This window comes from Eptatretus burgeri, chromosome 6 (genome assembly GCF_056783735.1).
Source record: "Eptatretus burgeri isolate ZD-2024b chromosome 6, Ebu_testis_v1, whole genome shotgun sequence".
In the NCBI taxonomy this organism is placed as follows: Eukaryota; Metazoa; Chordata; class Myxini; order Myxiniformes; family Myxinidae; genus Eptatretus; species Eptatretus burgeri.
Window position 1 is genome coordinate 97,625,876 of NC_140966.1, and position 25,820 is coordinate 97,651,695.

The following is a 25,820-nucleotide window of genomic DNA, read 5'->3' on the forward strand; positions in this document are numbered from 1 at the left end:
GACTCCTTCCATAATGTTTTGAGATATCCTGCTCAGAGACAAACAAACAGACGCTAAACAGAGGTCAAAACATAACCTCCGTCCCGATGGTGAAGGTCAAGAAATGACAATAATGATACTTGAATCATTTTGGTATTTCTGCAGTGCTTGATATTGGTCATTTGCATATCCAGACCACAGCAGGTAGCAAATGCCCTCCAACAACTTTGTCTGCCTGCCCTGCTGTCATGCCCGCATCAGTAAAATTGCTTCCAGCATCTTGTTTGCAGCTGCCCACCTTTAGTGTGCTCCCTGATCGCATACCTTCTGTCACAGTCAGTTCTGGCTAACCTTGTCATCCTTGAAAATATTCTTGCCATGACCTTCACCAATTTGTGTTCCGTTGTTGAAGCCTTGAGATTCAACTCTTCAGCCACATCGGCTGAGACCTGTTATTTAAAGGTTGTCAATAAATATTTAATTGAACGACAATCTAGTAAGAGCCTATATGAGATGGAGATGTAAAGTAGATACAAATCAAAGCTCGGAGAGTCAGTGTCGATTTGATTACTCAAACTCTCAGAGCACCGCTACCAATGGATACCACCACATCACTGTGCTTTTACTCTCGGCATTCACCCTCCACTTCAGTCTTTTGATCAAAATTTCAGTTTTGTGAATGTTGTTTACTTTTCAAATGATTTGGTAAATTCATGAAAGTTTAAAAATATATCTCAAGAAAGCTAAAAAAAATTATCAGAACAGCAAGGAAATCCTTTTACCTGCTCATACGGTTGAGTGAAAGGCTGTCATGCTGCAGAAACTGCATTTGAAAAAGGATGACAGGAGTGGTACGGATGATCACTGCATATATTAAAAAAATAAATAAATAAAGCGTAAAAGCACTTTTATTTTCCGTTGAGTCGTCTTAACAAGTGTTTGTATATATTATACAAAAAGTGTTTCCACTCTCAGGAGAGCCAACAAACGATACGTGACCAACCTCAGGCATGAACTCCCGAACCTGCCTCCTTCCTCAAAAACCTGGTGGCACCTGTCAATTGTGTCTCTGGAGTCTGCTCCCCCTCCATCTCTTCCGCTCACTTAAAATGGCACCGCAGCCGACTCTACTCATGAGAAGGCCAAAATGTTTTGACTTTATGTTTGCTTCCAAATCTCACATCGCCAACACCTCACTCACCGTCCCCACGCTTCCCACTCTCACCCGATTGCTCTTGGACACAGTGTCTCTCTCACTTGAGAAGGTGGAGAAGTTTCTGGCAACCCTTGACCCTGATTCTATCTCAGTGCTCACGTCCTAATAACCTGTTATGCCACTCTTCCAAACTTTCTTTCTGCTCTGTTCAACCTATCATTTACCCAATGTCACCCCCCTCCCCCCGTCCACTTGGAAGTCACAAAACATCACTGCCAGACACAAAACGAGTGCAAAAACAGATCCTCTTAACTAGAGGCCATTAGTTTACTTCGAATTATAAGAAAAGTCAAGGAAATCCATCGTTGCGGTTCACATCATGTCTCTTTTTCTCCAACAGCTTGATCTCAGACCACCATTTGGCTTTTAAACACGGTCAATCCACCTTGGATATGCTCCTACTGCTCTCTCAAAAATAGATGGAGGCGCTCAATTTCAGAAAATAGATCAACGCAGTCTCTCCGGATATATCTTGAGCATTTCACTCTCAGTCTACGCCATCCCGCATTGCCCTTCAAACTCTCAGTCTTCGGCGTCCAAGGCCACCTCCTCTCATGTCTTGCTGACTTCCTACATTCCCACAGACAGCGCAACTCTCTCTCTCTCTCTCTCTCTCTCTCTCTCTCTCTCTCTCTCTCTCTCTCTCTCTCTCTCTCTCTCTCTCTCTCTCTCTCTCTCTCTCTCTCAACTCTCTCAACAGGATGCTTTCATCTCTCCCTGTCAAGATTGAAGTGCCTGCCACAAGGCATTAGTGTCTTGGGCTCAGTCTGGTTCCTCATCTTCATCAAAGATCTTTGTAATTCTCTGGAAAGCCCTCCTTAACTTTTACTTATGACTTCACCCTCTGTTGTTGCATCCCTTCTCTTATCGATAGTCAGGCAGTAGCCTCTTCCCTCACTGTGGATCTCGATAGAATCAGAAACTGGCCAAACACTTGGAATATGCCTTTCAATCCTAACAAATCTCACACTTTCACACTTTTTCTCCAAAAATATTTTCTGGCTAACTGCGCTGGTTTCTGTTAAAGTGTAGCTCTGAAAGAGCCATAGCTTGAATTTCACCAGCACGTGTCAACCATTACACCAACAATTGTCATGTGCCGGTATAGAGACGGGGTCTTGGAACTGCTTCCTGTAATACAACGGTGACTGCAAAGAGAAAACTAATGAACCACAGGCTGTTTGCCAAGCTACAATCACAATCAAGAACAGAGAAAAGAACAAATGACATTGCAAATGAATGGAGAACATTACATCAAGAGAACCGTCGTGAACGTCAAAATTCAGAGATCACCCACCGACCAGACGTCATATCCTCCATCATGCCAAGTCTTTCCTCGGCCTGTTCTTCCCAATCACAGACAAATTGGTGGCCTCTGTCTTCTATGGCCTCCTTTCCGTGCTCTGTCTTCCCATGTTCCTCCAGGGCACACATGTTCTGTCATAACCAGTTCTGGTGACACTCCCCCAATCCAGATTCACTGCTCACTTTCACTCACCTGTTCCTCTTTGTTCTCACCTGTCAAAGAAAATTCCTGTTTGTTCAATCTCACTCTTCTCTTCAGGGCTTCGAGATGGCTGTCCACCTCCTTCTCAGGTCATCCCCCATTCATACTCAGAATAATTTATATTTTCTACTCATATTTACCTTCCCCAAGTACAGCCCTTCCTTTATAGTAGTTTCTGTTCCACCAGAAATCGGTTACTGCCAGTATGTGTGCAATCTCAAATTAATTGTTCTAATATGCATATAATATAAGCTTGCCCATGCAAAAAATATTTCGATCAAAATTCAGTCTGAAATTCTCAACAAGCTGAGAACATAAGCAAGGAGACATGAAAAATCAAACTCGAATCAGAGAGGTAAACTGTTGGGGGTATTATGCTCAGTTAGTTTGCACACATCATCTCTCCATCAAGGCATCATTCTGTGAGCATGACTTGAATGACATATGTGTGTGTTTGTATATATATATATATATATATATATATATATATATATATATATATATATATATATATATATATATATATATATATATATATATATATATATATATATCACAAAGACCCACTCACATCTCACCTGTGAATGGAGTGAATAACCAATCACCTCTCACCTGATCAATTAAACCCAGGTGGCTCAGATTATATGAATAAATTGACTCCTCCTGTGCTCTTCTCGCCGAAGAAAGCTGCATAAAACAACCATGAAAGGCTACCCAAGGTAAGCTCTTTGCTGTTTCAAACCCTTCCCAGAGTTCCTCCACAGCTGTAAAGACATTCACAAGTTGTACATAAATTGAGTGAGTAATGAAGAAGAACAGTCTAATAGGCACCTCTCAACAAAGTCAATTCTGATTGTATGTTCTCCACTGATGCGTCATCACCTCCCAACGGTCTTGGTGGAAGGAGCCTGTTCAATGTTCAGCTCTCCAATTAGAGGTTGCAGAGTCTGAGGCGGAGCCGCTAAGGCTGTTGTAGGATCTTCTTCAGAACTACCCGTGATCATGAGACGAGGTCGTTTTCCTCTTCTTCTTTGCACAAATAAGCAAAGCGAGTGGCAAAACTCTCTTTTCCGACATAACATAGAGTCCATGGAATAGATAAATGTCGCATCTCCTTTCGGAGATCCAATCAGAATTGACTTTTTTGATAAGTTGTACATAAACGAGAATCCCAATGCTGCACACCCCCTCAGCAGATGTACTATGTCGCTGTATATACAAGAGGGAGTGAGGATTTAGATTGTACATCTCAGTTTGTGCAGATTTCAAGTGAGTATATGTTGGGGATTGCTGAAGACCATGGGAAGCTGAGTGACTTGGGAACTTCGTTGTGTACAAGTCTCAATGTGTGCCTCTGGGATCATGGAATAGGAACATCCACCAGGGTGCAACACCAAGATGGTGGCCAGACAAGAGTGCCCCATCGTAGCAATACATACGTTGGATCGGGTGCCCTTGCTCCAAGGGCTAAAGCTCATGAACAGCAGGACACAGCCCAAGTGTAGGAATTAATTGCTCCCAAGCAGTAACCGCTCACCACAAATGTCATGCTTGCAAGCACGACCAGCACAACATTTCACCAGCTGTCCATCTATTCCCACCACCCTCCATGATGTGCTTTTACGACCCTTCATATACTTTTCCCACATTCTCACTTGCTTCCCCCCAAATCCATAACTCGGTGGTGCACTAGAAATTCTGAGGACCAATCCCTCTTGCACAACCCAGGCCCCCTGATTCGTTCACCAAATTTGGGAGTCCTCAGTAATTTGTTCACCTGTTACAGCAAACATTTGTTGTACAATTTTGCCATCAAGGGGTTGAACAAGCAATAATACAAAGTCAGAAAGTAACATTAGAACAGAGTTTGGGGCTGGGGGGGGGGGGTGTAATGGTTAGTGTCTACTCTGAATGTGGGAGGTTGGTGGTTCAAACCCTGACTATGTCTTACCAAAGACTAAAAAAAAAAATGGTACATGCATCATGCTACTTCCTTGTTTTATGTTCAGCATTAAAGCATGGACAATCCCCATAGGTTTACATCCGTGGGAGGAGAAAATTCCTTGTTTGGAAATGCCCCACTGAGTGTGGTGAGAAAGGTGACACCATAGTTGTGACGTCACTGCTACCCAGAGTACCTAAGGAAGTGACAGCACTTCCCTCAAGCTCAGTGGCTGTATTTGTCTCATCTAACAGTCTTGTGTTGTGTCATGTATGTTCGTGTGTGTGTGTGTGTGTGTGTGTGTGTGTGTGTGTGTGTGTGTGTGTGTGTGTGTGTGTGTGTGTGTGTGTGTGTGTGTGTGTGTGTGTGTGTGTGTGTGTGTGTTCGTGCAGCTCCATTATGAGCCTTAGATCATGTAAGCAATTTATTTTTGACATCACCGCAACACAACTGTCATGTAAACAAAACTATCAAATGCAAACTTGGTAAAAAGTATACACTCCATAATGCAGCACCCCCTAGATCGTAACACAGATTTGAATCAAAAGCTTTTGGAGAGGGAGCTTGTCTTGGGAAATGACCATTTTTGATTGAAATAAAAACCCAGACGACTCCTCGTTTATTTTCAGGGATGGGTAATCTGCCTGCCCATTGTCTGGTCTAATGTTCTTGTGGTGCCAGTCCCAGAAAGTTTTGTTCATCTTTGGAACCCTCAGGCTATCTTGTTGTGGGCACTAAAATTCTTTGAATGAAAAGGCATTAAACCCCCCCAAACCAAACAAAAATATAGATGGACATCCTAAACTGCAAGCAAGCCCACCTGAAGGGTTCAGTTTTATATAGCAAAGTGGATTTTCACCTTTGACATTCGATCCGTTTTGCAGAAAGTTAAACCGCCTTTTCAGGTGAATGTTTCTGGTAGTGAAAGAATGAGTTTGTCGGGGACGGTGTGAATCAAATACATGATGATGAGGAATTCCATCAACATTTATATGGGAAATGGTGATTTGGGATACTATGTTTTCACATACGTGTGGCACCTGGATTTTGTCCGGCAAGATTCCAAACCTTGACTAACTTCAGATTGCTGAGTTTTTTTTCCCATTTGAGCATTTCTGCTGTTTTCAGATATTTATTTTCTACATTATATGATTTTGTTAACGAACCTCAAGAAGGTAGTACCGGTATTTGAATCTGTCCTGTCTTGCGTGTATTTTGCATTTTAGGCATGCGCATTTTGGTGACCCTGCTTCTAGACACGCTGCCCATGCTGGGAAACGTTCTGCTGCTGTGTTTCTTCGTATTCTTCATCTTTGGCATCATTGGTGTTCAGCTTTGGGCCGGCCTCCTCCGCAACCGCTGCTTCCCGGAGCAGAATGCTACCACGTGAGGGACTTTTTTATTTGTTTCCACGTTTCCATTAGTGGCAATAAGTGGATAAAAATTCGATGCTTAATTGTAAATGATAAAACAGACAAACAAGTGGACGAAAACAAGATGTGCTGAAAACTGGTGAGTGGAACATACACGCATGACAAAATGGTAAATTTTGAGTACAAATGATAGGGAACCAGAACGGCACTCGGTGGAGCGCATACCTCCGCCAGGCTGGACAATTTCTGTTTTGTATCCCACTGATAGGTCGGATCTGAATCCGGACGTGAACCAAAATCGAATCGGCTTGTTTTGTCACCTAACCAACTCATCCACCTCGTTTTGTCACAACTCATCGACAATTATTTCAAATATCATCTGACAATGGCCTGCAAAAGTATTCACCCCCTACCAATAATGCCACATCCAGATGAATTAGGAATTATGTTGAAACAGTTTCCAAATTAACTTTTTTTTATTCATAACTGAAGAGACAAAACTAAACACTTATAGTTGAAGGGGTTACATGTCGGGAATACCTGCAAAAAACATGTACAAACTCGGACACTCGGTAGAGCACATACTTCTGCCACACAATTCCTGTTCCAGGAGAACATATTGGACCCAATAATTATTTGATATATCACGTGATACATTGTTTTTGGCCTCATCTCTCAGTGGTGAACAATCACTTTATAAATTAAAAAAAATTCTCGGATCCGGATCTGGATTCGGATCTTCACCAAAATTGAAGTATTTATTCCTTGTCACATATGCAACGTCTGTACCAAGTTTCATCCGAATCCGTTAACAATTTTTTAAGATATCGTGCTATATATAGTTTTTGCCCTATTTCTCAATGGTGAAGAATCACTTCAAAATTATATGAGCCGGATCAAGATCCAGATCTTCATCAAAATCTCATCAGTTTGTCCTTGTCTCACACACACAACCAGCTCACTAAATTTCATCCGAATCCATGCACAACTTTTTGAAATACCCTGCACACAAACAGATAAACAAACAAGCCAGTAGGCGGACATGGGTAGTCGGCCGTTGCTAGGCAACGGAGGGGTCCATAGCAACGGTTCTTTCTCGCACATAACAAGGACATACCATGAACCTACCATTCCAGTTTCATGTATATCTGACTCATAGTCTCTGAGATATAACGAACTTCGTTTTTTTTATTGTTTTCGACCAGGGTTCATTCAAAGTCTATCTTCTCCGACAGTTTTCATAGGATCCGGCTGGAAATTTTTGACAATATGGCTGAATGTACTGCCCACAGTCGCTCGGGGCCCGATTTTTGATTTTCGAAAAAATAATTTTTATATGATTTTTCAAAAATTTCAAAGTCCCGTTGCTAGGCAACGGTGGTGTCCATAGCAACGGTTCTCATTTGCACACAACTAGGTCATGGTATGAACCTACCAACCAAGTTTCATCGAAATCGCCATTGTATTAATGGAGCACTGGACCGAACAGAGGGACAGACAAACATATCGATGGAAATACTGATAATAAGGGGAGAAAAAAAAATCTCAAAAAAAATTTTTTTTTGACTAGATCGACTACCCAACAAATGAAATTGCTCGTTGAGCAAGGAATTGCCAGAATAACTTTGTCATATCTCCATGATCTCTGAAAAAACAAAAACCTGGAAATCAATTTGTTTCTTGTAAGTCGATAGTGCTCCTGTTTAATGAGTAATAGCACTTAGTTTGGTCATGATCATAACTTGGAAGTCAATCGGACTTGAAATGGCGTTTTTATCGCAATTTGAAAGTTTTGACCCGACCTCCCCTGACATTCAACCCCCGACTGCTAAGAAAGGTGTGAGTGTGACACCCTAATGAGACATATGGTTGGATGCAGTATTGGAAGATGCACATTTAAGATTTGGTTTGAAGTCGATACGACCATTTTAGCGGACGCTATTGCGAAAATAAGAATTTCGGTTTTTTGGTGACCTTGACCTTTGACCTTGATTCACCAAAAACGACAAGTGTCTAAGTTGGGCCATGGCCGACATCTGTACCCAGTTTGGTAATGATCGCTGAAACGGTGTGGCTGCTTCAGGGTAAACAAACACACAAATAAACAGACAGACAGACAGACACAGAGAATGACACACACAACCGACCAACATAATTGCCGAAATCCGAAGGATTCTGGAAATTAACAAGAAAAAGACGTCGTGCACAGCACGATGCTTGCAAAATCCACCCCACTCCTCATAGGTTACCATGGATACATCAAATTGTCCATTTCATTAAGATTAAAATTGACAATCTTAATCAAAGCTCAGGTCAACAGATGAAAATCTATTATTTTTTATATTGAAATTGATGATGTTAGAAGTTCACCTTGAGTTGACCTTTGATCTTTTGACCTCAAAAATAGTTGCTTTCCCAATTCAGTGGTGGACTATGCAAATCCTGTTCAACTTTCAAGTGAATCGGATGAAGATTGACGATTTTTCAGATAAAAAGTGATGATTTTAGAAATTTGACCTTGAGTTGACCTTTGACCTTTCGACCTCAAAAATAGTTGGTTTTCCAATCCAGTGACACTATGCAAATCTTGTTCAAATTTCAAGTCAATCAGATGAAAAATGACGATTTCAGAAATTTGACCTCAAGATGACCTTTGGCCTTTGACCTCAAAATCAATAGGCTTCTCAGTTGAAACTACCTCTGCAAGTTGGTAAAGTTTCATGATGATCGGTTTGGAATTGTGACCTGTAGATGACAGACAGACAGACAGACAGAATAACAAGAAAAAGACGTCATGCAGAGCATGATACTTGCAAAATCCATAAAACAAGTTTGATCTCAAAAATAATTGAAGGTTGAATTAAATGACCAAATTTGCAACTCCTTTTTAAATTTCAAGTGAATCTGATGAAAATGGACAATCTTAGAAATTCAGCCCATGTTGACCTCAAAATAATTGGCTGGTTGAATTCAGTGACCTGATCTGCAAATCCTCCTCAAATTTCAAATCAATGAGATGAAAATTGAGGATTTTAGAAATTCTACCTAAGTTTTATCTCATTTAATCTCACTTAAGTTTAATCAAGAGATAGGAAATCTCGCCTTTGGCGGATGTTTACCTTTTGACCTTTTGCCCTCAAAAACAAAAGACTTTATCCTCATGGCAATCTCTACCACGTGGTAAAGTTTCGTGAAGATCGGTTTAAAATCGTGACTTGTAGGCAATAGAGAGATAGGAGACAGCGCCCAGTCGCTCTCTGGGCAGTAAGACATACAGGAGGTAATTCGGAGATGGCACTTGACGTCAGGGCTCGCGAACTGTGATGTAGCGTATTCTCAAGAGTAAATATGTTGACTATTCCTCTTCTGCACCCGGTCTCTTCACAACGATGGCCCACATGAGGAGACGACTTCTGAGTCCCCATGATAAGGTCACGAGGCACACTCTTCCTCCCTCCTCAGAAACGCACACTCTTCACGGCTCAGCCGAACAGTAAACGGTTAGTGTCTTGCTCAGCGTGCTACAAATTCACACAGCACGGGCACAAGAATCACGCAGCCATTTCGCCGTGCCGAGAGATCCTCCATGTAGACACGTTCCTCCCTCGACTACTCGTTCAACCCTCGCTCCGCACTCATGCGTTCCTTTCTCGCTCCCAGCTCCTTCCCCCACATCCTCTCCGATCTGTTGCCTCCTACCCACTCTTCCTCTTCTCCCATCTCACGTCACACCCATCAATCATCAGCCTTGGGAGAGTGACTTCGCCCGCCGTCCCCCTTGAAGGCGGGGCTTCTCCCGACCTGGTCATGCAGCTCGGCTGCAATTGCCGTTGCCGTTACGAAAACGTAATTCTATCATTGCTGGTTGGTATTACAAAAACAAAGGGAAAAGTCACAGAGGGGTGATTACATACTGGGGGAATTATCCTTAATCCCTATCTAATTAGCACAGCACCACCCCACCATGTGGTGACAAGTAACACTTAAGCTCACAGTTTCCCCACTTAATTACATTGAGATGTCTCCGACAAGTCCACGGGCCAAGCAACTCCAAACGATCCTTTCTTTCCTATGAAATTCTTCCATCTACCCCACAAACATAACAATACTTATGGGATGAAGAATCATCTGATTTTCTCTGTTAATCTAACTTATTCACATTTTATCTGAATTTTTTTTGGTTGTATCACTTTGGAGTAGTTTGTGAAGACTATATTAAATATTAAGTTTTATTTCAAAGCCTCATTAAATAAGCTCAGGTGGCATCAAAATGTGAAAACTTTGGAGTGGGGGGGGGCGTGAATACTTTTGAAAAGGGGGGTCACTCTATATATCCTTTTTTTACACATCTATCGATGATGAAGAATCACTTGTAAATTAAAAAAAATTAACGAATCTGGATTCGGATCTTCACCAAAATCTAAGCAATTTGTCCTTGCCACACATCCACCCTGCGCGCCGAGTTTTGTCTGAATCCATCCACAACTTTTTGAGATATCCTGCAGTAATAGTCTTATAAACAGCATGTAAAGGAAGAGAAATAAAAGCCAGGAGAAAATAGACGGTTGACTATTTGGTCCACAGATTAATTCTACCCTGGTTCGCAAATTTTAACCTCATGGTCCTGACTCTAACTTTAATCATGGTCCTTGTCCTAACCTAGTGACTACAACATCTCCCTGAATGATTACTACCAGCCGCATGGAAACCGTGGTCCACCCTTCGTATGTTCTCTCGCCGAAGACAATGGTATGCGCAGCTGCTCTGAAGTCCCACCCCTGCGCTCTCATGGAACGGTGTGCCGAGGGATACCAAGTCCTCCATCGCCTCTTTCTACACTTCAGCATGATAAACATGCCCCTGATGGCAACAATGGCAGCTTATGCATGGACTGGAACCGGCTGTACACGGAATGTCATGCAAGCAAGCATAACCCATACAAGGACTCCATCAGCTTTGACAACATCGGATATGCGTGGATCTCCATCTTTCAGGTCAGTACTTGCCTTGTTTTGTGAGCCATGGATTTGTGGGTGAATTAAAATGATCAGGATAAATGTGCACCAGCAAAGAGAGAATTGAGATTTAGGTGGAGGATAATATCTCTGGATTATTTGTCAGTGCGTGTGGGTGATTCTTCTTTATCCTTTATCAAAAGTGGGTGAATGACTGATGGGGTGAGTGGGTAAGAGAGAGGTAAAGATTGTTATTTTGCAAAGACAATCATGGGTTTGAAAAGTGGGCTGTGTAATACATGTGAGTACAGCACTACTTTGCAAGTGCTTCCATAATATATGTTTGATGGTTGGGAGATGAACTGGTAGCTATGTCAGGATTGCATGTGCACAGCAGAGTGTAGAGTAGAGTAGCGATTAAGATATTCAAGCCTGTGTGACCACATTCCATCCAAAAAGATCGAGGGAAATTGCTACAGATGTTTAATTGCCAAACCTTTTATTAATAGCCAGGCAATGGCAAATGCTTTGGCATAATGATGAAGGGTTGCCAAACAAGTGCGCAAACATGCAGACAGAGAGAGACTGAGACTGAGACTGAGACTGAGACTGAGACTGAGACTGAGACTGAGACTGAGACTGACTTTGAAGCTCTTTTATTTATAAAGGGAAGAAAATCACACAAGTCATACAAACAATAACGAAATTACTAAAATTCTAAACACGTGCAACCCAACAACACCGAAGAGAAAAATACCCCCCCCCCCTCTCCTATATCTGACACTGCAATAAGAAATTCAACACACCATTTTCAACTTTACAAAAACTTTCCTTCCCACACCATTTTTGTGCAAAGGTCTGCAAATCATCTTTCATTTGACAAAAAGAGAACTCCATACGTAGCCTTGCCATGGCAAGAGCCTAAAAGACAACTACTACATCACATAAAATATCAGCATTTGCATGGAACCTTGCTTTTCTTGTCTTGTCGATTGCCAGTTTTGCAATAGAAATCATGAAATTGACAAGAGCTGTCTCTGAGCTGTTTTTGCAACCAAGTGATATTCCAAAAACAAAACAAAAAAAACGCACAGAGAAAGAAAAATTCATCCTATGTAACGGCGGTGATAATAACTCAGAGAGACGTGAGTCTTGCACAATCCACATATGCATGAAAAAGGTCTTCAGGGAGCATACAGAAAGGACGTGCCTCTGTGTTAATTTTGTTAAACTGATGTACTAAAACATTGGAAGGCAGCACCATGTGGGCGAGTCTCCAGGCAATATCACCGGTCCTTTTTAACAATTGGTGAAATATACATCGCAGACCATTGCGGATGGGAGGGAGGCCCAGAAGGCAGTTTTTCTTTCCATCGAGCCCCAAATGAAGCAGGCTGTAATGAGGGAAATCAGATTGAAAGGCACAAATGGTACAGTCTTTTTTTGTCTTTACTGGAGAGTAAGGATGACGATAGCAAATTAGATATTGTGGAGTTATCAGCTGGCAAGTTATAGCTAGCACATATCTGTGGTGGTGTATGGTGATCACCAATATCAGCAGTGAAGCTCAGGCCTAAGTACCTAAAAAGTTGCAGGACTTCCTGGAGTACCTGGACAATACTCCTCAAACATCTGATACCAGTTTTTTCTTGAAGATATCCTGCAGACAACCAGCTGTTCCTTTTGCAATTATGAAGGTCCCAACTTGTGCTCACACCAACACCCATAAAATGCTGCATGAAGGTACGTAAACAAGGAATTTCAGGAAAAAGAGCATTGTCGAAAAGCGGTTCTTGAAGGAACCTTTTGCCGAGTTATTGAGATGAACTGCCAGGCGTGCAGGACATCTTGGTGGAAGTCAGGGAGTGATGGGGCATCAAGATGTAGCAGTACCATGAAAAAAAAGTGTTCACGGTTGTAGCCCAGCATACCGACTTGTTTCAATATGAGGCTCGCAGTGGATTTCCAGGGCAAGGCCTCCAGAAATATAAAACGACGAGCAGTAGAGATACGGAAGGCCATCATCTGACAAAGAATGTCCACCAATCCATGACCCCCTTCCCCCAGTGGAAGGCAAATTAGTGTAGTGGCCGGGGCTGAAAAGGAGCTCGAATTTAGGAGATACCCCTACCGGAGGTATAGCAAGCTGAAACCGGTCTCATTTGAACCGGATGGATGTCTAGTTTTTTGAAAACTGAGGTTGTAGTTGTTGAAATTCTGCACAACATGGTGAATTAACCCCTTGAGTGCGGGAACATAGAGAAAATGGCCATTTTCAATAATCCTTTATTTACTTCAATAAGTATAAAATACATGTAGAATGGTTGATTATTTCAGGGTATTTCTATGTATTGGACATGTTTTAAGATATTTCAATGGGTTTTATGCTTCTGAGTGGGTTAAGGACCCACAAAATACCCTCAATTTTGGCAGTTTTTGTGCAATTTTAGCAAAAACTTGTACGTTTTCTCTTATTAAATGCCCAATATATGTTTTAAAAGTGCCAAATTTGATTATTTTCATCAGGCAAGGTGTCTCATTAAAGAATATGTCAGTTAAACTATGGTAGAATGTTCACAACCACGTAAATTAACCCTTTCTCTGACATGTGCGCGGTTCGAGTGAAAATTCTCATTTTTCTAAAATCGGCATCTTTGATGCAAAAATGAACTGTTATCATGGAAAACTATGGAAAATATCAGGGTTACTATGAGAAATTGATATTATGCAAGGTACTTCATGGAATTTTATGCTGCCAAGGGGTAAAAGACCCCCGGAATACCTCCAAATCGGCATTCTTTTAAACGAAATTTATGCCACAATTGTCTCTTTTTTTTTTCGCATGATATTGTCATTACATGTGATAACAGTCCCGAGTCTGATTTGATGAACCAGTCAGATTGTCTCATGAATGAAATTGCAGTTGAACCCGGATAAAAAGATTCACACCTTTGAGAAAAATCCATTCAATATGTTTATATTTGTTGCACAGTGAAACCCACTCATGAATCTTTCAATACTGAACACATCTGAAATCAGCTGGCCATGCATCTAAATATCGAAAACAGTGTCTATCTCTGTTGCATTTTCTTTTTCCTGTTGTACGACATTGCTGTGATTGTTGCAGTCAGTGCAGCTGCATATGTCAATATACTCTAGTCCTGCAAGGACACAAGGGCACATCCTCCCGTTTTCACAGTTTTTGTCAGTGCAGTCGAGGTGTGTTGAGTCTCGAACCTCAACTGGAGCGGAATCTTGAGTATACATAGTCTGGGTAACTCCACCACATTCACAAGCGGACCAGCCATGACCAACTGGTGATATCAACGGTGGGTTAGCAACACGGCTGTCGCACCAAATCTTGGTTTGATACTTGGCCCGTAGGATGTGCTGCTTGAATGCATCCTCGGTTGGGGGAAGCATAGATGATGGCTTGTCTGTGGTCGTGGCCGAATGGAAACGTAGATCATTCAATGAATCCAAGTCTTTGCCTTTTTTGCCATACATTAGAAGCACAAATTTCCATGACAATGAAACACAAGTGTCTATATCAGCCTCATGAAATCCTTTCATATCTGACAATGCTTGTGCATTCTTGATCCGTGTAGAATAAGCTGTTCGCTTCCCAATTCTGTTGAAAGAATATGTGGTGTCACACCCAGTGGTAGCGTGTATGGCAGGGAGACACTCACAAACAGTCGGTCCTAACTGAGTAACTATCTCATGGACTGGAATGTATCTCTCCTTTACAGAATGCCCAGCGTACATGTATACCTTGTCAGTCAGCTGTTTTCTACTGGAATAGTAGATCAACAGTACCAGGACATCCGTGTTATCACAGCAAACAATCGACCCTTGAATGGTCACGTGAGAGACTGACGGCATGGAGGATTATCCGAGTATCCGCTTCCTCCTGTGTTCTCTGAAGAGAGTCAATGGATGAGACTCCGAGTGGTTGTACTTCTTTCACCAGCTTGCCATCACCGAAACCACCGGCCAGAATAATTGATTGATCGTTTGGTTATTGTTCGTAATTGTCCAATATATGTTGAGAGATGAAGTTTTCTCAGCTGCACTTGTTGCCTCCACTTTTCAGAAACTGGCGGTAGTTTGGAACCTGTCTGCCTCCTTGAATCTGGTATGTTAGCACCATGTTGTTGGCACCCCTCCGCTGCCTTTCGGATGATTTGATTGATGTCTCGACGTCATCACGATCAAAGATTCCTGTAATGCCACTGATATCCAATGAAGGATTCCTGAAAAGTTGTAAGAGTCGTTTCTGAACGATTGTGGCTAAATCTTGGAATGTTGTGAAGTGATTTTCATCGAAACTCTGAATCATAGCCATCCCATCAATTATCTATGCGGATGATGTGGGTTCAGGTATTGCCGAGATTTGTGGCAGCTCTGCAAGAACATCCGCACAATTTGCCTTGAGCTTCGAGGTAAGGTCAGCTTTTGCAGTTTTCCTCATCGACCCATCTTCATGGAAGAGTGCTGGTGGTACGGTGGCCAGTTCGTAACAAAGTACCTTCCTCAAATCGACATTATGACTCTGTGAGACAGCCAATAGCCACCTGAACAACACCTGAGTATCAACTCGAGGGGGAGCACTCGGTAGAGTGCAAAACCTCTTCCAGTCCTTGTCATTGGTGAGTGCCTTCTTCATATCTGAAAATGTCAACACAGTTTCTTTCTTCAAGGGGTCCCAGAATCTCTGAGAATGTTCGGTCCCAATTCTTTCTTTGATGAAGTCCTCATAGGCTGCTTTTCCTTTTTCTGGAATACATTTCAGAGAATTCTCAACTTCTTGAGATGCCATTTGACCGGTGGTGATGTTTCGAAGCGATTCTGGTACCTCATCTCTGGATATAACAACATTCGCATGCGAGTCTTGCCATCGAGTCTTTCCAAAGATGCTGCAATGACACGGTCACGAGTTGAAGCTCCGGTGCCAGTGGCGATTTCTGATAACCTTTCTGCTCTTCTGTACGATTTCTCACAGATAAAACAATCAGTTCTTATGTTAAACGTGGAAGTGTCTGTGCGCCGGATTTGGGATGGACCACTCTCAACCATGTCACCAGCATTATCAGCCTTATCATTCGCAGTAGCAAGTTCATTTTGTACATACTTGAGATTACTTGCGGTTGTATGCCCTACATTTCTTATGGTATCTAATGGTAACAGTCTGGTTTAAAATGCCATCTTTGATCTTGAGCAACCTGTCATGCACAGTGTCCTCACGTATTTCCGCAGTTCGAAGAACAGCTTTTACTCCGTCAAGTGTTGGATTTCTTATGAATGGATTGTCCACTGACTTCTCATCTAAAGTCTGTTCACATATTACACAACTTTCACTCAGACGTCTTCTCTTCTCAAGGGGTTCTCCAATCAGATCCATCTTGATTCCCTGCAAGAGAAGGGTATTAAATTTCAGCTTGAGATGCCATAGCGGTGAATCACCGTGGGGAATTAGGCCTATGAATACGGGTCAGTATACCGGGTGTGGAGCCTAATCAGTCCTCAATTAAAGATGCCAGCTATCCTCACACAACATACACTTACTGAAGGGAGCCAACACTAAGGATTTATAGCCACTGAGCATGCAGAGCACTTTCACTTTTCATATATGTGGCATTCCACAGCCATGCTAATTCCATGTACAACACATTGTTTACACATACACATAGGGCCTACACCATCACATACAGCACATAGTTTCATTAATCCTCTGATCTTGTACTATGAGAACATCTTTGGTTTTCTTTTTAAGATCCTACCTGTTCAATCGGCCTAATTTGACCAATACAATGAGTGATGATCCTCTTCTTGAGGTCAGTGTCTTGAAGTTGATAAGAAGATTTGACATGTTTGAGCCATGCATGATAGAGGCACAGCAGTCATGATGCCAAAAACAAAAGATCAGCAGCGGCATTGCCACATATGATGTCTTGGTTTAACTAATAATATCATCAAGGGAGAAAATTCCAACTGTCATTATCATTATTAATTGTATTTATTAACCTCCGCCATCGAAGATGGACGGAGGTTACTGTTTTGACCCCTGTCTGTTTGTTTGTTTGTTTGTGAACAGTATTACGGCAAAACTCCTGGACAGATTTCGACGAAACTTGGTGGGGGGATTAGGTATGGTCCAAGGATCATGCCATTAGATTTTGGACTTGGTCCAAAGTCCAATATGGCCGCTATGGCGGCCATTTTGAAAAAATATTTGAATTTTTGTTTTTGCATTTCCACATGTTTTAAGTGATTTCCAACCAAAAATAAATAAATTTGTTGGAGAAAAAAAAACAAAATTTTGCAACTTTTTTCAAAAAAATTTCGATTTTATTGGAAAAATATTTGATTTTTTTTTCTTGCATTTCCACATGTTTTAAGTGATTTCCAAGCAAAAAAAAATGTTAGAGAAAAAAAAAAACAAAATTTTGCAACTTTTTTCAAAAAAATTTCGATTTTATTGGAAAAATATTTGAATTTTTTTTTCTTGCATTTCCACATGTTTTAAGTGATTTCCAAGCAAAAAAAAAATGTAAGAGAAAAAAAAAATTTTGCAACTTTTTTTTCAAAAAAATTTCGATTTTATTTTTTTGGCATTTCTACATGCGCGTCGATCTAATTTAGTTTATTCAATCGTGGTTCAGTAGAGTCTGATCCGTTTTGACTTACAATGAATAGGACATCAGTTTCACTTAAGTGACCCAACACTATTGGCGGCGGAGGTTTTGCACTCTACCGAGTGCTCCCCCTCTAGTTTACAGTACATATGCTACATGTGGGGGTATTTTCGGTTCCTTTTAATCCCCTATTCATGATAAACTGCACAGAATATCTCAAAACATATGAAATACCATCGAAAATAACAATGTAATGAGTTTGGCACGAAATCGTTAAAAAAATGCCAAATTAGTGGTATTCCGGAGGGTCTTTTACCCCTTGGCAGCATAAAAGTCCATGAAATACCTTGCATAATATCAATTTCTAATAGTAACCCTGATATTTTCCATAGTTTTCCATGATAACAGTTCATTTTTGGATAAAAGATGCCGATTTTAGAAAAATGAGAATTTTCACCCGAACCGTGCACATGTCAGAGAAAGGGTGAATTTACCTGGTTGTGAACATTCTATCATAGTTTAACTGACATATTCTTTAATGAGACACCCCGCCTGATGAAAATAATCCAATTTGGCACTTTTAAAACATATATTGGACATTTAATACGAGAAAACGTACAAGTTTTTGCTAAAAATGCGCAAAAACTGCCAAAATTGGGGGTATTTTGTGGGTCCTTAACCACATCAGGAGCATAAAACCCCATGAAATATCTTAAAACGTGTCCAATACATAGAAATACCCTGAAATAATCAACCATTCTACATGCATTTTATGCTTATTGAAGTAAATAACGAATTATTGAAAATGGCAATTTTTTCTTTTGTTCCCGCACTCAAGGGGTTAATTCACCATGTTGTGCAGAATTTCAACAACTACAACCTCAGTTTTCAAAAATTAGGCATTAATATGGTTCAAATGAGACCGGTTTCAGCTTGTTATACCTCCGGTGGGGGTCGACTCATTTTTCTCGGTCTCGGCCACTACACTAAATAGTCTCTGGCTTAAGCCAATGTTTGCCATCCCAGAAGAAGTCAAGCAAACATTTTTGGATCAACCACACCAATGTTACAGGTGGCTGCAGGACAATCATCTTATGCCACAGCAGAGGGACAACTCGGTTGTTAATGACCAAGGCATGACCTCTGAAAAACAAAGTAGACAAAATTCCTCTCCATCTATTCAGCTTATTATTAATTATGTGGCGCAAACCATCCCAACTCCTTTTGACAAAGCCAGGGGTACCGAGATAAACACCAAGGTACTTTACACCTTCTTTTACCGATGGCAAATTCATAGGGGGAGTTGGAAGGCCATAAGGTGGCGTCCAGCCGACCCAAACTGCTTTACATTTCGACCAATTAATTTGTGTTGTACATGCTTGAGAGTCGACATGTAGATACTCGAACAACATAGTGATATTGTTGTTGTGAACACCAACACATACATCATCAGCATAAGCCAAAACAATGACGGGCTCTTCTAATGGAGTCACTGGAAATCCCATAAGAGAGAATCGCAAACGAATCAAAAGGGGCTCGATGCAAAGAGATTACAAGATTCCAGATAAGGGACAACCTTGCCGAATTCCCCTCCCAATCCGCAAAGGTAGACAGAGACCGTCATTGACTTTAATCAAGCTAAAAATGTGATTATACAAAAACAGTTACACAAGAGATAAAAGATGGCCCAAAACCAAATTGTTTTAAAAGGTAAAACAAATATTCATCATTAACAGAGTCAAAAGCTTTTTCCTGATCAATAAAAAGAGCCCAGTATATTGTTGTTGGATTTCACACACATCCCACAAGTCTCGTACCATACAAATGTTATCATGCATAGATCTGTGCATAACGCAATACGATTGATCCTGATGTATAACCGTGCTTAAAACAGTCTTCACACGGTTAGCAAGTGATTCAGCAAAAATCTTATAATCGACACAGAGAAGGGATGTGGGGCACCAGCTCTGTCTCAGTTGTAGATCCCTCTTCTTAGGGATAAGGCAAACAACTGCACGTCGACAACCAAGGGGGTAATAAGCCTTCCTGGAGGCTGTATAAAAAAAAAAACTGAGAGCAAAGCAAGACCAAGCATATCCCAGAAAGTTTTATAAAATTAAGCTGGCAACCCATCAAAGCCAGGAGCCTAATGGTTAACAAGGCGATCCAGCGCAGTTTTAAGTTCACCAAGACTAATGTTTTCATCCAAGAAGTGTTGCTGGTGCTCATCTATCTGCGGTATATTAGTTGCAATATTTTGCATTGCAGGCATATCGTCAGATTGAAAGGAAAACACACTCTCGAAATACACTCGAACAAAGTGGACAATTCCTGTATTGTTACCCAGAATATGCCCATCACTCGACCGTAGACGAAGCAATTGCTGGCTCTCCTTGGTCGTCTTCTGAAACTTAAAAAAAAATCCTTACAAGTGTCTGCAGACAGTAAACCACTGACTTTCAGCCTGACTAAGGCACCGATACCATCGCCTTGAACTAGTTCCTTAAGCAGAGTTTGTCAAAGAGGAGTTGACACCTTTTATCATCACTGAAGTCCTCAGCCCATCCCTGTAATCGAAGAATCTTTTGTTTCAAGGTGTCTGCATAATTGTTTACTCTGAGAGCAATTCGATTTGTATTGATGACAGAAGACACGGATTTGTGCCTTGGCATAGTCCCACCACTGACAGAGGTTTAGAAACTGATGTTGTAGATACACAACCCTTTCCCAAAAAAACCTTGAAGGATGACTTGGAAAAAAGGATCACTCAGAAGGGAAGTATTAAAACACCAATGCAATGTGCGGTGTTTAAAACCAGGAAGTGACGAGCACAGTTTTACGAAGGAATGTTCAGATAAACCAGAAGGAACAATATCTGTATATGTCACAAGATTGATAGCAGACTTAGGAATGTAAAATTTATCAAGTCGAGCAAGTGAAAGATGATTTAGTAAAACTCGACACCGGCTGAATTGTTGTCGGTTATGTTTCAGTCACATTTGGCAAGGTGGCCGTAGGGTCTAAAGAATCTTTGGCCATGAGCAATTATAGGGCGGCCGCAGTATTTCCACGGTCACACAATGTAGCAGTCACATATGTTTTTATTTTTCGGGTAGCCGCACGGGGTATTTAGAAATTGTGGAGACCGAAAATGTGGGTGTGCCGTACGGTCTTTGATTTGATGTCGCACGGTGACCTTAGGGCGTCCTGCGGCGGCCATAGAATTTTCAAGGTAGACGTAAGGTAGCCTCAAGGTGCCCGCAAGGCGCCCGCAGGGGGGCCCTAAGGCGAACGTGGAAATAGTGCGGCCGCCGTAATTTTTTGGGGGTTGGCAAAATTCATTTTTCATTGATAAGAGCCTACGGAAAAGGCACGAATAACGCAAGCCCACCGTACGCCCTACGTAGGTCGACGTGGAACATCTCCGTCATGGCTCTGGCTTGTCAAATTGCTACGGCCAACCTAGAAATGAAAAAAGTTATAACTCCGCGCTTTATTTCCACGGAGACCCCTGCGGCTTGTAAAAGATAGCCATACGGCATAGGTCCACCCTGAGGCCACCTCAGAAACTCTGCGGCCGCTGCACATTTCTGTCAATTCAGGGGGGGGTACGGCTGCCCTATCCTAGCCGTAGAGCAAATGTGACTCATGCTTTAGTTTGGGTGTTGTTGTCGCCATATATCGTTAACATCATGGCGTGATATAATATTGGGAAGTGGCCTACTTGAAGCTGGATGTGGCCCTGCACTGTTTCGATGACGTGTAAAGTTGGGTTCAAAGTGCAGTTAAAGTCCCCCGCTAGGCACAACAACGTATCCGAAGATAGGTTTTGCAGGAAATTAAAGGAGTCGTTAAAATCTGTACTGTCGCTTGGAGCGTAGACATTAACAAAGACAAATCGTTTCTGATTGTATTCAAGCTCTACAGAGGCGAGATTGCCTGGGATGATTTCTTTAAAAATAGGGGGAGAAACAGACAAATGCGTACTCACAAAAAATGCAATACCCTCGCTCACAGAATCTGAATTACTCAAACAAAGCAAGTGCCATTCAGCTGTTGCTGCCAGTCAGCCAAACAATCTGGAGTGGCACGAGTCTCTTGTAATAAGAGGATATCAATTTTTTTTTTCCTTCCTGGCTAATTGCTCAGTCTGCGACTGACGCAGCTGACTGCGTCCACCGTTAATATTCAAACTGGCCATGTTCATGAAGACATACGCAACAACTCAACCATTACAAGTTTAATTCTTTCCTTGCTGTACAAGACACCTTTTTAGTATTTTAAGCGAGTTATCAGAAACATGTGGGGTTGCAGATTGCTGACCAACACCCTGAGTACCAATAATGAAGGTGCGAGTATCGGCGAATGAATCGCTCATTTTCCCGCGTCTTTTCCGATAAGTTTTTGGTAAGAAATCCATGATTTCAGTCGGAGGGATGGAATCTCCAGAGACACGCTCTGACGGGAAGTCATCCTCACCATCACTTAGTGAGGCAACAGTAGAACCCCGGATCAGAGTCACAATCTTTGCATTGAGAATCCATTGCGAAAGAAACGGAATCATCAAAGCAACACTCTTGAGATTTCATCCTGAGCATTCTGCTGCACATGACCTTGATAAGGCTCAGCAACCTCACTGGATGAGCCAATTACAGACAGATTGTGAGTTAGTACATATTCACCGCTTTCCATAGAGGGAGGGAAGACACGATCAACGCAAGATTCAACAAGGGACAAACATGGAGGCTCAAGCTCACATGGAGGTTGAACCTCAGAACACTCAAGAGACTCGGGTGCTGTCTGGACAACACATAAGTTCCCGATATTTATCACATGATCCTCAACTGACTCTGAAAGTGGAGGAGATTGAGGAATTACTTCCGCTGGAGGTGGCTGCTGAGGAGGGGGTTGCGCTCCTTTACTAACCACTTGAGCGAAGGTTGGGGGACCAGCCAAGACCTTATTGTCTGGCTCGTTGAGATCGGGGGAATATGAGAGGGTTCTTTTCCTATTTTTCTGTTTGTCTACGATGGGGCTCTCAGCACCTATACTATTAACATTATCAACAATGATCTCAGTGACACCCTATTGTTCATCACCAGTCAGGCTCGTGACTCCACCCATGGACCTATTCGGGCAGGAGTCTTTTAAATGACCATATTGGCCACACTCAAAGCAAACTTGAGACTCTGTAGAGACAAAGACCCTTTCAGTGTACCCTTCTATCTTGAAGGGCATTACCGCATTTAATGAGGTTATACCACGCGGTAAAATCAAACAAATAAAACGACGAAAGGACATGATGAGTTTTAAGCAGTTATTTTCCCCTTGTAAAAGAATCATCATAACTGAAGAAACGACAGAACGAAGTTTGTTGAGTTCGTTAACCAGTTCTATGTTCTTAATGAACGGAGGAATATGAGAGACGGAAACCCGAACTGCCGGCGTGTCGAGAGGACATACCTCGACAAACACGTCCCATGGAAAGAAAAGCCCGTGCTCGACTACTTGAGCAACCATGTTTCCTGTGGAAACAAAGATTACCGCATGTTTATTTATGTGAGAAGCCGCTTTTACATTCGCCAAACCGATTAACTCCCCAACAGCGAGGATAACGGTCTCCACGTCCATTCCCGCTGGAGGGGTACAAACTAACCCATGTTTCCTGGTTAGATTTTCAAAAGCCGTGTAACAAGAGCTATCCGCCATCGTTTCCACGTTTAAATAAAAAAATATTAACGAAGCCTGAAGGCTCCAATAAACAAACTAATACATATATATATATATATATGTGTGTATATATATATATATATATATATATATATATATATATATATATATATATATATATATATGTTATGATAAAGGAGAAATAGATTATAATTTATAACACGAATTGAGAAAAACGAGGAGGGAAACGCCCCAATAGGGAACCCTCACCGGTCCCACCGCGCACGCTCTCTCGACTCTCACTCTCTGTCTCAATCGGGAGGGGATGGGGGGGGGTAGCTTGAAAGGGGGAAAACACAAAGACACAATGGGAGGGTGGAAAGACAAACCACAAACACAGACAGCGACAAAGCCCCAACACGAAGAGATGCCATGACACTTTATTAAGCTCACCAATTGCCAGCAGAGAGACAGACAGAGACAGAGACAGAGACAGAGACAGAGACAGAGACAGAGACAGAGACAGAGACAGAGACAGAGACAGACACGCACAGATGTGATGTGAGCAAGTACAGTTGGTATCAATGATCATAACTTCCCTCTGAATTGATGTTCATTGTTTTGATCTTACAGTGGTGTACTTGAGGGCAAGAAGAAAGAAAAACTAGAACCGCACTGAGTCGATCGCATATCTTTGCCAGGTTGAACAGTTTACGTGTTTTATCCCACTGATAGGCCGGATATGGATCCGGAACAGAACCATTCCTTGTGGCTCTTTGTGGCTCAGTTCTTGTGGCTCAGTTCCTTTTGTCAGGTCAGGTGAGATCTGTGACCTGCTACAGGTACCATGTAAACCTGTACTAACCTGTTCTATGGTCGGGTTGTCAGCGACTAAACCGTCTCCCCCACCAGGTTTTCTGGTGAGGAGGGTGTTTGGATATGGACCCCCAGCAGGATTAGAAACAAAACCTGTCAAAGGGCGGAGGAGCTCCTTGTGATCCAACGGCCATTTATATCTCGTGCCCAACTGTGTCTGCGACGTCCTCCTGCAGTTGGGTGACTTTTTTATTAGGAGGTTGGTGGCAGGATTTGCACTCCGGCCACTGTAAAACCCTTCATTCCGCAAAACACACAAACGCAAAAAAAATCTGTAAACCCACTCCGTGGGAGTACCTCCTGTGCAGCTTCCCTTCGCAGGGCAGCTCACCGGATGAGGGGATTGGGGCAAAGCCTTCGGGACCCCCAATCTTTGATAGGGGGAAACCACGGGGTAACATCCCTGTGTCAGATTGCGGGAGAGTGTGTCGGAGTGGTGCTGAGGTGTCGTCCACCAGACGGCGGTCTCCTTGGGTTAACCTGGGGCGGTCCCTTCGGGTGGGTGCCTGGAATGTCCAATCACTAAGAGAGGATGACCACCTGTCTCTGTTATCAGCTGAGCTCAAGCGTTTGGACATCGGGATTGCAGCTCTCTCTGAGGTTCGGAGACGGGATTGCGGCGAGATAATGGTGGGTAGTTACACCTACGATTGGTCTGGTCGCTCTGATGGTTACCATACCCAAGGAGTTGCTGTAGCTGTGTCCAATAAGCTGACCCCAATGATAATTGAGGTAACACCGGTCAACGAGCGTATTATGTCCTCATTGACGGTCGTTGGAGGATGATCCAGAACTGCAGGGTCTACCGGAGTGCTCAGTTCCTCAATACTGACCACAGGCTTGTTGTAGCAACTCTAAAGCTGCACCTTAAATCCTGGAGAATGGTACCATCCCAGCCTAGGCTGGATGTTGGCAAGCTCAGGGATGAGAGAGCAGCTGAGGAGTTTGTGAACAGGCTGAGTGGACACTTGGGGGTCTGGGTGCTTTGGGGGGTCCTGAAGAGTTGTGAAGTGCCTTCAAGACCACCTTCCTTGATGTTGCCGGTGGATGTCTTGGAACTCACTGCAGGGCAAAGAAGAATTTTGTCTCTCAAGGGACACTGGATACCATTGACCAGAGTTGCAGGGCCAGGCTGAATGGCAGAGCTGAGCTGTTCAGGGAGCTGAGGCGTAAAACTGTACGTGCACTGAGGGTGGACAAGGAGGCCTATGTGCGAGGAATCTGTGAGGGGGTAGAGCATCACCTGTGGACAGGTGATTCTCGTCCCGCTTACAGGGGAATTTGTGCATTGCGTTCATCCAAGCCCATCCCTCGGAGCACTGCAGTTAGAGCAGAGAGTGGTTGGCTCTTGACAGAGGAGTCTGAAGTGAAGGCTCGCTGGGCCGGTTACTTTGAGCGGTTGTACCAAGCTGATCCCCCAGCTGTCGAGTTGGACGTCAAGGGTGTTACAATCCCTGTTGCTGACCCTCAAATCAACTGTGGTCCGTCCACCTTCGCTTGTGGAAACACGGGCTGCGGTGAACCAGTTGAAACGGGGCAAAGCTCCAGGGATCTGTGGCATCCATGCTGAACTTCTCAAGGCTGGTGGAAATGCTGCACTCGTGTCGTTGCATGCAGTTCTGTGCTCTGCCTGGAACACAGGCATCATCCCAACTGATTGGAAG

The 25,820-nt window shown here is 42.6% G+C and overlaps 1 protein-coding gene across 1 annotated transcript in view; it reads left to right on the plus strand.

The window, feature by feature from the left end:
* The window catches only part of LOC147025423 (voltage-dependent T-type calcium channel subunit alpha-1G-like), a 347,934-nt gene that overhangs the window by 46,823 nt on the left and 275,291 nt on the right, over nt 1-25,820 (plus strand). Inside the window, exons 4-5 of the mRNA XM_085886389.1 lie at nt 5,871-6,030; nt 10,681-11,011. Coding sequence (XP_085742515.1) covers nt 5,871-6,030; nt 10,681-11,011 — 491 coding nt within the window. The remainder of the gene's footprint in view (nt 1-5,870; nt 6,031-10,680; nt 11,012-25,820) is intronic.